General features: G+C 47.2%; 2 protein-coding genes across 2 annotated transcripts in view; one reads left to right on the top strand and one right to left on the bottom strand.

The window, feature by feature from the left end:
• On the bottom strand, positions 1–9,091 carry ndufa2 (NADH:ubiquinone oxidoreductase subunit A2). Its single transcript, XM_055642802.1, has 3 exons — positions 8,928–9,091; positions 2,407–2,513; positions 1–211 (listed from the first exon to the last, which is right to left on the bottom strand). Exons 1-3 carry the CDS (start codon positions 9,041–9,043, stop codon positions 123–125), a joined length of 312 nt encoding a protein of 103 aa, XP_055498777.1. The 5' UTR covers positions 9,044–9,091; the 3' UTR covers positions 1–122.
• Positions 9,092–9,243: 152 nt separating this feature from the next.
• The window catches only part of ik (IK cytokine), a 46,072-nt gene continuing 42,679 nt past the window's right edge, over positions 9,244–12,636 (top strand). The window contains exon 1 of the mRNA XM_055642801.1: positions 9,244–9,402. Coding sequence (XP_055498776.1) covers positions 9,387–9,402 — 16 coding nt within the window. The 5' untranslated portion in view covers positions 9,244–9,386. The remainder of the gene's footprint in view (positions 9,403–12,636) is intronic.

Below are 12,636 nucleotides of genomic sequence, written 5' to 3'. Positions count from 1 at the left end.
TTCATTTTAAATTAGATTTATTTTACAGTTAGATTTATTTCAGCTGAGGGAAAACTGGCAATGCATTGAAATGCATGTCGCTGAGCGACTGTTTGTTCTTCGTGGAGTGATTGGACAGTAGTTCATGGCTTGGTAATTAGAGACTCCAATGCCTTTGCCACCTGCTCAGAGTTTAAATTATCCAACACTACATTCCTCTCTCTTCCAAACTCTGAAACAAGAGGGAAATAAAGAAGACATGCATCATAATCAGACCAATAAGTTGCCTCTTGTGACTGATTGTTCAGTCAGGCAACATTTAAATATGGGACATGCTTGGGAGAAATAGCAATCATTCTGCAGATTGTTTTGCCATTTGCTTCATGTATGCAACGTGAAGACAATTCAGATACAAGGAACCACAGATGCTGGTTTACAAAAAAAGAGACAAAGTGCTGGAGTAACTCAGCGGGTCAGGCAGCATCTCTGGAAAAAATTATTTTACTTATAGACATAGAGACACACAGGGTGGGAACAGACGCTGCAACCCAACTTTCCCAGGTTCACCAACATGCCCCATCTACACTAATCCCACCTGCCTGCCTTTGGCCCATAACCCTCTAAACCTATCCTATGTCCTGTCTAAATGTTTTTTTTTTAACGTTATGATAATACCTGCCTCAACGACCTCATCTGGCAGCTTATTCCATATATTTACCACCCTCTGTGTAAAAAAAATATCACCCCTCATGTTCCTATTAAATATTTCCTCACCTTATAAAGTGGTTGCAAAAACACAGAATATAGAAACAAGGAACTGTAGATGCCGCTTTACCAAGGAAAGCACGGAAGGTGCAAAATGTAAAACCATAGGAAGGCGTCTAGGTAGAAGTGAATGTGAAAGGTGGGGGGGGGGGGGGGTTGGGATAGTGGAGGAAATGGGTGCTCATCAAGGTGGGGCACAGGGAAGAGAAAGGGGGAGAGGAGTGTGTGTGTGTGTGTGTGTGTGGGGTGGTGGGGGGGGGTTTGCTGACCTAAATTGGAGAATTCAATATGCTACCCAAGTGGAATATGAGGTCCTGTTCCTCCAGTTTGTGAGTGGCCTCACTGTGGCAATGGAGGGGGCCCAGGACTGAAAGGTCAGTATGGGAATGGGTAGGAAAGTTACAATAGTTAGCTGGTGACCAGAAGTTATGAGAGGAATAGATCGGGTAGACGCACAGAGTCTTTTGTTCAGAGTAGGGGAATTGAGAACCAGAGGACATAGATTTAAGGTGAGAGGGGAAAGATTTAATAGGAACCTGAGGGGTAATTTTTTTTTACACAAAGAGTGGTGGGTATAAGGATCAAGCTGCCGGAGAAGGTAGTTTAACACAATGTTTAAGATGCATTTAGATAGATACATGGATATGAAAGGTTCAGAGGGATATGGACCAAGCACAGGCAGATAGGACTGGTGTTGAAGGGGCATGTTGGGCCTGTTTACATGCTGTATGACTCGAAAAACAATGAGGTAGATTTTAAGGAGTATTTATCAGAAGAATGGATTGGGGAGGTCATTTCAGAGTTTTATTTGCTATGTAACATTGGTGGAATGATTAAAATTATTGATACAAAAAGACCCAATGGAGCAATAAAATTACAGAGGCTGATCAAGGTGGGAATAGGTTGTAATGATAGGGATGAGAATGTAGATGGGCTGTTCTTATGATAACACCCTTCACAAGCCAGAATGGCCTCGATGGAGTGGAAATGGAGAAGATATTTGCACAAGTGGTAGAGTCTAGGACCAGAGGGCATAACCTCAGTATAAAATAATTAACCTTTAGAATGGAGATGAGGGGGAATTTTCCAGAACGTAATTAATTGGTGGAATTTATTGCCACAGACAGCTGTGAAGCCAAGTATTTGCGTACTCTTAAAGTGGAAATTGACAGGTTCTTGAATAGTAAGGGTGTCAAAGGTTACGGGGAGAAAGCAGGAGAAAGAATTTGAGAGGGAAAGACAGATCAGTGGAGCAAAGTTTGAAAGGTGGGACAGACTTGAAGGACTGAATATCCTCATTCTGCTTTAAAATGTTATTTTTGACTTAACCTGTTATTGTCTATTTGTGTTTTTTTATACACACACGCACACATATGTATATGTATATACACTGAACTTTTTCTGTAGTTTATTATGGGTTTTACAGAATATGTTTACATGTCTGTTTTACTGTTGCAAATAAAAATTTAATTGTTCAATTTCAAAGATATGATAATACGCTTGACTTATGAAGCAGAGAGGACGTAACAGCCTAATTTCTTGTTGATCAAATCAGTATAAAACAGCATGGAAACAGGCCGTTTGGCCCACTGATTCCACGTTGGTCACGAAGCAAATATTTACGCATACCCCATTCACCCCCTGTTGGACTTGCTTCCTTACCATATCGAGCCCACGCTTTCGGCTGCACACCGGCACATTCGCGGATTAGGATTGGAAATTCGGGATTGGCTTTCTTCATCGTCACATAGTGCTGCTCGATGAAGTCCCTGAATGAGGCAAAACAAGAAGCATGGGGAAGTCATGACGCACCTTCACACGACCTTGATCAGGCTGCATGCAGAGTGTTGTGTGTAATTCTGGTCTCCCCATTACAGGAAGGACATGGAGGTTTTGGAAAGAGACGAGAGGAGCAGAAGGCCTCTGACCAGTTGTTGGCGACTGCAATCAGCGCTGGGTCTTGTTGTACACATCACTGATTTGGATGAGGATGTAGGTGGGATGATTACCAAGTCTGCAAATGACACTAAAACAGGGACGGTCATCTCAGGTCGCAATAGGATACAGATCAGACCATAAAGTGGGCAAAGGAACGGCAGATGGAATTTAGCTTATGCAGATGCATTTTGGGAAGTTACGATGCGATACAACTTTATTTATCCCAGGAGGGAAATTGATCTGCCATCTGTCCTAAAACACAAAACACATGAAACATGAATTTAAAGTGACACGGGCAAAGTATTGGGGATTGAGGTGGGGAATCAGTCTACCCCACGACAGAAGGGGGAGGAGTTGAACCAGAGCAGGGCATACCCAGTGAGTAGCAGGATCATGAGAGACTGAGAACAAGAGTACCGAGTTAGTTTCCTGAAAGGGGAAGCAGAAGTAGACTGGGTGGTAATAAAAGTATGACGTGTTTTCCTTAACTGTTCTTTCCTTGTTTGACACCCTTATGTCTCCTTGTCATCTCTGGCCTTTGTCCACCCATCAGCCAATCAACCCGGCCCCTTCACCTATGTTGGAAGGAAGTGCAGATGCTGGTTGCACCGAATATAGACACAAAATGCTGGAGTAAATCAGTGGGACAAGCAGCATCTCTGAAGGGAAGGAATGCGTAATGTTTCGGGGAAACAAGTACTCCAGATGCCTTCTTTAGCACAGGCACTGAGTGGAGCAGTGGATCAGAGTGGGTCGCTGCGAGTCGGCTGCCCTGCCAGCAGCATGTCTGTTATTTCGACCATTTTTTTTTGGTGTGTCCAAATGTTTGTTTTAGTGTCTTGTGTGTGTCCAATCCATTTCGCCTCCCTCGCGGCCTAACAGCATGGATTGGAGTGGCACAGAGTCGGGCCCATGAGCTTCAGCAGCGGGCGCAGCGTGGACTTTTCCATTGCGGAGTGGGCGAACCCTTGCCGAGGGTCGCCAGAGAGGAGTGCTCCGATTGCTGGACTGTGACTTTGACATCATGGGGCTGTGGTTTGTGGAGCTTCTAGCCGCGGGCGTGGCGTGGACTTACCATCCCTTGCCGGGGATCGCCAGAGAAGACTTTGACTTTGACACATCTGGCAGCAACACACCACTAGTTGCCTTCGGACTTTTGGGTTGCATAGTGCAGCAGTGGACATCTGCCATGCTCACTCAGCCTGCTCCAGTTAGCCAACATTTGCCATGGCAGCACCGAGGCGCAGCGGTAGAGCTGCTGCCTTACAGTGCCAGAGAACCGGGTTCCATCCTGACTATAGGTGGTCTAGGTACAGTGTTTATATGTTCTCCCCGTGAACGCGTGGGTTTTCTGAGTGCTCCATTCCCCCCCCCCCCTCCCCAAAGACATACAGGTTTGTAGGCTAATTGGCTTGGTATAAATGTAAATTGTCCCCAGTGTGTAGGATAGTGCTAGTTTACAGGGTGATCACAGGTCGGCTCGGACTTTCAAGAGAGAGCTAGATAGGGCTCTTAAATATAGCGGAGTCAGGGGATATGGGGAGAAGGCGGGAACGGGGTACTGATTGTGGATGATCAGCCATGATCACATTGAATGGCGGTGCTGGTTTGAAGGACCGAATGGCCTACTCCTGCACTTATTGTCTATTTTTCGTTGACTCTGTCGACCGCAGGTCCTGCTTCCACACTGTATCTTTAAAACTAAAAAACGAAATCTACATTCCTCTACACGATCTGCTGAAATTCAGTTGGCTCCAGCCCAGTATCAAATCTGTTTCCACCAGACTTTCAGGCACTACGTTCCAGATAACTAGTTGCCACATAGATATAGCGGCCCCCATAATGTTTGGGACAAAGACCCATCATTTATTTATTTGCCTCTGTACTCCACAATTTGAGATTTGTAATAGAAAAAATCACGTGGTTAAAGTGCACATTGTCAGATTTTATGAAAGGGTATTTTTTATACATTTTGGTTTCACCATGTAGAAATTACAGCAGTGTTTCTACATAGCCCCACCCCACCGTCATTTCAGGCACTATAATGTTTGGGACACATGGCTTCACAGGTATTTGTAATTGCTCAGATGTGCTTAGGTGCCTCCTAAATGCAGGTATAAGAGAGCTCTCAGCACCCAGTATTTCCTCCAGTCTTTCCATCACCATTGGAAACTTTTATTGCTGTTTATCAATATGAGGACCAAAGTTGTGACAATGAAAGTCAAATAAACCATTGTGAGACTGAGAAACAAGAATAAAACTGTTATAGAGACATCAGCCAAAATCAACTGTTTGGAACATCATTAAGAAGAAAGGGAGCACTGGTGAGCTTACTAATTGCAAAGGCCAAGGAAGACCTCCACAGTTGATGACAGAAGAATTCTCTCTACAATAAAGAAAAATCCCCAAACACCTATCCGACAGATCAGAATCACTCTTCAGGAGTCAGGTGTGAATTTGTCAATGACCACTGTCCGCAGAAGCCTTCATGAACAGAAATACAGAGGCTACACTGCAAGATGCAAACCACTGGTTAGCTGCAAAAATAGGATGGCCAGGTTACAGTTTACCAAGAAGGACATAAAAGAGCAATCACGGTTCTGGAAAAAGGTCTAGCGGACAGATGAGACGAAGATTAACTTATATCAGAGCAATGGCAAGAGCAAAGTACGGAGGAGAGAAGGAACTGCCCAAGATCGAAAGCATATCACCTCATCTGTGAAACAAGGTGGTGGGGGTGTTATGGCCTGGGCATGTATGGCTGCTGAAGGTACTGACTCACTTATCTTCATTGATGATACTACTGCTGATGGTAGTGGCATATTGAATTATAAAGTGTATAGACACATCCTTCTGCTCAAGTTCAGACAAATGCCTCAAAACTCATTGACCGGCAGATTATTCTACAGGAAGACAATGATCCCAAACATACTGCTAAAGCAACAAAGGAATTTTTCAAAGCTAAAAAATGGTAAATTCTTGAGTGGCCAAGTCAATCACCTGATCTGAACCCAATTGAGCATGCCTTTTATATGTTGAAGAGAAAACTGAAGGGGACTAGCCCCCAAAACAAGCATAAGCTAAAGATGGCTGCAACACAGGCCTGGCAGACCATCACCAGAGAACACAGCCAGCAACTGGTGATGTCCATGAATCGCAGACTTCAAGCAGTCATTGCATGCAAAGGGTATGCAAGAAAAACCTAAACATGACTACTTTCATTTACATGGCACTTCTGTGTCCCAAACATTATGATGCCCTGAAATTGGGTGGGGGTGTGGGGGGGGGGCATGGACTATGTATAAACACTGCAGTAATTTCTACATGGTGAAACCAAAATGTATAAAAATGGCCTTTATTAAAATCTGACACTTTAACCACATGTGATTTTTTCTATTACAAATCTCAAATTGTGGAACACAGAGGCAAATTAATGAATGATGGGTCTTTGTCCCAAACATTATCGAGGGCACTGTATTTTCATCATCAATCACCTTAATTCTGTTTCCCCTGGTATCTATTTTTGAGCAGATGGTCCGTTGATTCCCCATTGCCAACTCAATCAAATTAAATATGAACGGACTTATAGATACCAAAAAACAAACCGAACTCCCTCCAAAACTTTGTGATTTAACACTCTATTCTTTAGAGATAGCAAAGAAACAGGCCCTTTGACCTAGTTCCTCCATTGACAACCCTTTCGCTCAACACCTACACTCAGTCCGCCTTGGCCTACGTGATGTCTCGGTTGCCAAACATTTTAACTTCGCCCTCCCATTCACACACGGACATTTCTGTCCTGAGCCTCCTCCTTTGTCAGAGTGAGGCTATTCGCAAATTTGTAGAACAGCACCTCATATTTCGCTTGGGCAATTTACAATCCAGCGGTATAATAATTGATCTCTAATTTAAAGTGACCCTTGCATTCCCTCTCTCTCAGCCCATCCCCCACCCTAGTCGTCCTGCTGTTTTTACTGTTTGTTATCACCTCCTTCACAGCCAACAATGAACTATTGTGGGCTCCCACCTTTCCCGGGTCAGTTCTGATCTGTTCTGCACCTTTTCATACCTCTAGTTTCCCTCTCCCTCCCTCTCTCCTGACTCAGTCTGAAGAAGGACCACCAGTCACCAGAAAATCGGTGGTGGACCTGTATTTAAGAGGCTTTCAGATAGGTAGGTTGATATCCTGGGAATGAATCATATGCAGGGAGATGAGTCGGGTTTATCTTGGCATCACGTTCGGCATGGACATTGTGAACCAAAGGGCCTGTTCTTGCACTGCACTGTTCTAGGTTCCATGAAGAATAAATCCTTGACTCAGGATGCTCATCAGAAATTACCCTGATTTTCAAGCCTCTAATTCTGAATGTTTCAATGAAAAGACGTTTCATTTTATTTTCCAAAACATCATTGAATATGTATGGACACCCCATCCTGCCATGAAACCATAGATGCTGCCTGACCCGCTGAGTTTCTCCAGCATTTTTGTCTATATTCTCATCCCCGTTCCCCCCCATCCATGGTGCCTTGCACCCTTCGTCTAATTTAATTTATTGTCACATGCACCAACGTGCAGTGAAAATCTGTTGCGTGCTAACCAGTCAGTGGAAAGCCTATTCATGATTACAATTGAGCTGTCCACAGTGTACAGATATAGGATAAAGGGAATAACGTTTAGTGCAAGATAATATTCGATTAAAGATAGCCAAGGGTCTTCAATGAGGTCGTTGGTAATGTGCATTTTCACACGTCCATACCTCTTATCTGATGGGAGGGGACAAAATGGGAGGGGACCAGGATGAGACCGGTCTTTGATTATGCTGCTGGCTTTGCCAAAACAGCCTGAAGTGTAGATGGAAGGGAGGTTGGTTCGTGTGATGATCTGGGCTGTGTCCACAACTGCAATTTCTTGCGGTCTTGGATGGAACTGTTCCCAAACCATGCTGTGATGCATCCCGATAAAATGCTTTCTATGGCGCATCTGTAGAAGTTGGTGAGAGTTAATGGGAACATGGCAAACTTCCTAAGCCTTCTAAGGAAGTAGAGACATTGGTGTGCTTTCTTTGTCATTGCTTCCATATGTCAAAGACAAGTTGCTGGTGATATTTACTCCTAGGAACTCTATGGAAACCCTTCCCACCTCAGCAGCCCCAGCCCAATCACCTCTCCCAACACAACTTAAGAGCCATAGAGCTATACAACAGAGGCCTTCCAGACTACTTGTCAATGCTGACCAAGATGCTGAACTAAATCAGTTCCACTTGATTGCACCTGGCCCATATCCTTTAAACCTTTCCTATTCAGAGAGCAGATTCCTTCCTGATTACAGGTGCTGTTTGTAGAAGTTCACTGCACAAAGTTTGCATGTTCTTGTTATGTATGGTTTTCTCCGGATGCTACGGTTTCCCCCCTCCCCCCCACATTCCAAAGAAGTGTGGGTCTGCAGGATAATTGGCTTCTGTAATTTGTCCATGGTGTGTGGGATAGAAACAGTGTATGGGGTGATCGCTGGTCGGCACAGACTCAGTGGGCTGAAGGGCCTGTTTCCGTGCTGCATCTCCAGGCTAAAAACTTCAGACGGTCTTTAAATGCTGTTATTCTACCAGCTTCTACTAATTACTCTGACAGCTCATTTAAAATACCCACAAACCTCTATATTTAAAGTTGCCCTTTAAATATTTGCCCTCTCATCTAAAACTTATATCCTCCAGCTTTTGGCTTCCCTAACCCCTGGGGAAAAGACTCACCCCTCAGCCTGCTACACGCCAGTGGAAAATGACCCAGCCTCTGCTAGTGGTTCAAATCCTCCTGAGCCAGTAACATCGTCGTGAATCAATTGTGCCCCCTTTCCAGTTTAATACTGTCCTTCCTACAGCAGGGTGACCAGAACTGTACACATTATTCCAAACCATCTTTCCCCTTCCCATCTCACCAGTAACTCCCCATCACTTCTGCCCCACCTCAACCTCAGCTGTCTCTCCCATCCACCACGCCATTCCCCCATCAGCCACCAATGCTCCCATCTATCATCACTGCACCCCGTTACCCCTCTCACTCCAGCCTCCCCAATGCCCCACTTCAACCTCACCGATCTGCCCCATCACTTCTCCCCTATCAATCATTAACCTGCCGACCACCTCTTCCTCCCAATAACCTCCAGTTCACACAAACCCCTCTCCCCTTCGGCCCATCAGCAGCTCACTCTCCCCCTTGACCTTGACCTTGACTTTGTCCACTGGCCTCACCGGACTCCCTGGCTGCCCGCCGAGCTCTGGCACAGGTGAATGCGCAGCTCCCGCAGGTTGTGGCTCAGCTTTGACCCGATGCCCCTCACCACAGCAGCCGCCGCCGCCGCCGCCATCTTGCGCCCGTTCGGGTGACGCCTCCACCCGTTGATTGACGGCGCGGCCAGCCACTCACCGTGGGGCGCATTGACGGGCGTAGTAACGGACCAATCGCTGTGGCGTTCTGAGCGGGACGAGGGCGGGAGCTTGGACGAGGAGGGCGTAATAACCAATCGGAGAGCGCGCTTTGGCGGAGACTGACCAATCGGAGGCAGGTGGAGGCGGGACGTGGGGCTTGTGGGATAGGCTGGGAGTTTGGGAGGACCGGTCGGGCCTGTCGTTTGTTTGTTTGCCTGTTCCCGAGTTGATCGAGTGCCGGCGCCGTTACTCGGTGCCGCAGACCCCGAGGGGCCGTTCAAGATGCCGGAGAGAGACAGTGAGTGGTCGGCGCCGCGCTGGGGAGCGGGAGCGTTGAGCAGGCCAGAGGCCAGAGGCCTGGGGCTGGGAGTTGATGGGAGGCGGTCCGACCTCTCGCCGCTGCTTCTCCCGGCCCCGCAGAGGGAAGCACCCAAGCCCGGGGGGTCCGACACCTGGGGCCCAAGTTGGCCATGCCGACCAACATGCCCCATCTACATTAGTCCCACCTGCCTGCCTTTGTCCATGTACAGGTCTAAATGTTTCTTAAATGCCTAAATGTTTCCTAAATGCCCCATCTACATTAGTCCCACCTCCTGCACCTACACACAACTGACTGACTTCATCCACTTCACCACCAACTTCCATCCGGCTCCAATACACCTGGACCATTCCGACACTTCCCTACCATTCCTTGACCTCACCATCTCCATCGCAGGGGACAGACTTCTGACCAACATACACTACAAACCAACTGACTCACATGGCTATCTGGACTACACGTCTTCCCACCCTGCCCCCTGTAAAGACTCCATCCCCTACTCCCAATTCCTCCGCCTACGCTGCATATGTTCCCAGGATGAGACATTCCATACCAGGGCATCGGAAATGTCCTCGTTCTTCAGGGAACGGGGATTCCCCTCCGCCACCATAGATGAGGCTCGCACCAGGGGCTCATCCATACCACGCAACACTGCTCCTTCTCCCCATCTCTGCTCTCGCAACAAGGGCAGAGTCCCCCTGGTCCACACCTTTCACCCCACCAGCCGGCAAATACAACACATAATCTTCCGCCATTACCGCCACCTCCAACGTGACCCCACCACTCACCACATCTTCCCATGTCTGCCTTCCGCAAAGACCGCTCTCTCCGCAACTCCCTTGTCAATTCTTCCCTTCCCTCCCGTACCACCTCCTCCCCGGGCACTTTCCGTTGCAACCGCAAGAAATGCAACACCTGTCCCTTCACCTCCCCCCTCGACTCCATTCAAGGACCCAAGCAGTCGTTCCAGGTGCGACAAAGGTTCACCTGTATCTCCTCCAACCTCATATACTGCATTCGCTACTCTAGATGTCAGCTGATCTACATCGGGGAGACTAAGCGCAGGTTGGGCGATCGTTTCGCTGAACACCTCTGCTCAGTCCGCAATAACCAACCTGACCTCCCGGTGGCTCAGCACTTCAACTCCCCCTCCCATTCCCAATCCGACCTCTCTGTCCTAGGTCTCCTCCATTGCCAGAGTGAGCAACACCGGAAATTGGAGGAACAGCACCTCATATTCCGCCTGGGCAGTTTGCATCCTGATGGCATTAACGTTGAATTCTCCCAATTTTTCTAGCCCTTGCTGTCTCCTCCCCTTCCTTAACCCTCGAGCTGTCTCCTCCCATCCCCCCGCCCTCGGGCTCCTCCTCCTCCCTTTTTCCTTCCTTCTCCCCCCCACCCCCCATCAGTCTGAAGAAGGGTTTCGGCCCGAAACGTCGCCTATTTCCTTCGCTCCATAGATGCTGCTGCACCCGCTGAGTTTCTCCAGCAATTTTGTGTACCTTAAATGTTTCTTAAACTGCCTCATCTACGTCCTCTGGCATCTCGTTTCGCACACCCACCACCCTCGGGTTCCTATTATATCTTTCTCCTCTCACCCTGAGCCCATGTCCTCTGGTTCTACATTCCCCCACTGGGCAGGAGTCTCTGTGTCTACCCTATCTATTCCCCAGATGACTTTGGACACCTCAATAAGATCACCCCTCGTCCTCCTGCGTTCCTAAAGTCCTAGCCTAGCCAGCATCTCCCGATAGGCTGGGTGAGTGCGCAAATGCATGGCAGATGTAGTATAATGTGGATAAATGTGAGGTTATCCACTTTGGTGGCAAAAATTGGAAAGTAGACTGTTATCTGAATGGTGGCTGATTAGGAAAAGGGGAGATGCAACGAGACCTGGGTGTCATGGTACACCAGTCATTGTAAATAGGCGTGCAGATGCAGCAGGCAGTGAAGAAAGCGAATGGTATTAGCATTCATAGCAAAAGGATTTGAGTATAGGAGCAGGGACGTTCTACTGCAGTTGTACAGGGTCTTGGTGAGACCACACCTGGAGTATTGCGTACAGTTTTGGTCTTCTGATCTGAGGAAGGACATTCTTGCCATAGAGGGAGTACAGAGAAGGTTCACCAGACTGATTCCTGGGATGTCATGACTTTCATATTCGGCTTGTACTCGCTAGAATTTAGAAGATTGAGTGGGGATCTTATAGAAACGTACAAAATTCTTAAGGGGTTGGACAGGCTAGATGCGGGAAGATTGTTCCCGATGTTGGGGAAGTGCAGAACAAGGGGTCACAGGTTAAGGATAAAGGGGAAATCTTTTAGGACCGAGATGAGAAAAACATTTTTCACACAGAGAGTGGTGAATCTCTGGAATTCTCTGCCACAGAATGTAGTTGAGGCCAGTTCATTGGCTATATTTAAGGGGAGTTAGATGTGGCCCTTGTGGCTAATGGGATCAGGGGTTATGGAGAGAAGGCAGGTACCAGATGATCAGCCATGATCATATCGAATGGCGGTGCAGGCTCGAAGGGCCGAATGGCCTACTCCTGCACCTATTTTCTATGTTTCTATGATAGCCCAGGCCCTTGCGTTCTGGCAACTTCCTCTGAACTCTTTTCCAATTGAACAATTAAATCCTTTCCTGCAGCGTATCAGAGTTGTAAACACAGTACACGTGGATAATAAGATAGACACAAAGTACTTAGTAGCTCAGCGGATGAGGCAGCATCTCTGGAGATAAAGGATGTAGATAAAGCATCACTGGAGATAAAGTCTGAAGAATCAGAGCCCCCACTTCTCTTTTCCAGCTATCTCCCACCACTACAGTCAGTCTGAAGAAGGGTCCCGACCCAAAACATCACATCCTTTTCCTCCAAAGATGCTGCCTGATCCGTTGACGTACTCCAGCACTTTGTGTCAACACATGGATAATATTTAGGCAAAAGCTTATTGTTGTCATTGTACTGAGGTACAAATGTGATCGTATAAATCAGAGGTGCAATGGGACACAAAGTTCTGGAGTAATTCAGTGGGTCAAGCAGCATCTCCTGGAGGACTGTGGACAAGTAATGTTTTGGGTTGGGATGCTTCAGTTTGATTGCAGCGGGGGGGGGGGGGAAGGTTGGAAAGCTGGGAAAGAGGTGGGGGCTGGACAAAGTCTGTTGGAGGTGTGACAAAGAGGTGCTGGAATTTTGAGCAAAACACATAGTTA

This window comes from Leucoraja erinacea, chromosome 11, assembly GCF_028641065.1.
Source record: "Leucoraja erinacea ecotype New England chromosome 11, Leri_hhj_1, whole genome shotgun sequence".
NCBI lineage: Eukaryota > Metazoa > Chordata > Chondrichthyes > Rajiformes > Rajidae > Leucoraja > Leucoraja erinaceus.
The sequence above is the reverse complement of the archived record's forward strand: the minus strand, read 5'-3'. Positions and strand labels throughout refer to the sequence as shown.

Coding starts and splice junctions, on each gene's coding strand:
- ndufa2 (XM_055642802.1), bottom strand. CDS start 9,043: ATGGCGGCGGCGGCGGCGGCTGCTGTGGTGAGGGGCATCGGGTCAAAG. Junction 2,514..8,927: donor GCGGGCAGCCAGGGAGTCCG/GTGAGGCCAGTG, acceptor TGCCTCATTCAG/GGACTTCATCGAGCAGCACT. Junction 212..2,406: donor GAAAGCGTGGGCTCGATATG/GTAAGGAAGCAA, acceptor CTCTTGTTTCAG/AGTTTGGAAGAGAGAGGAAT.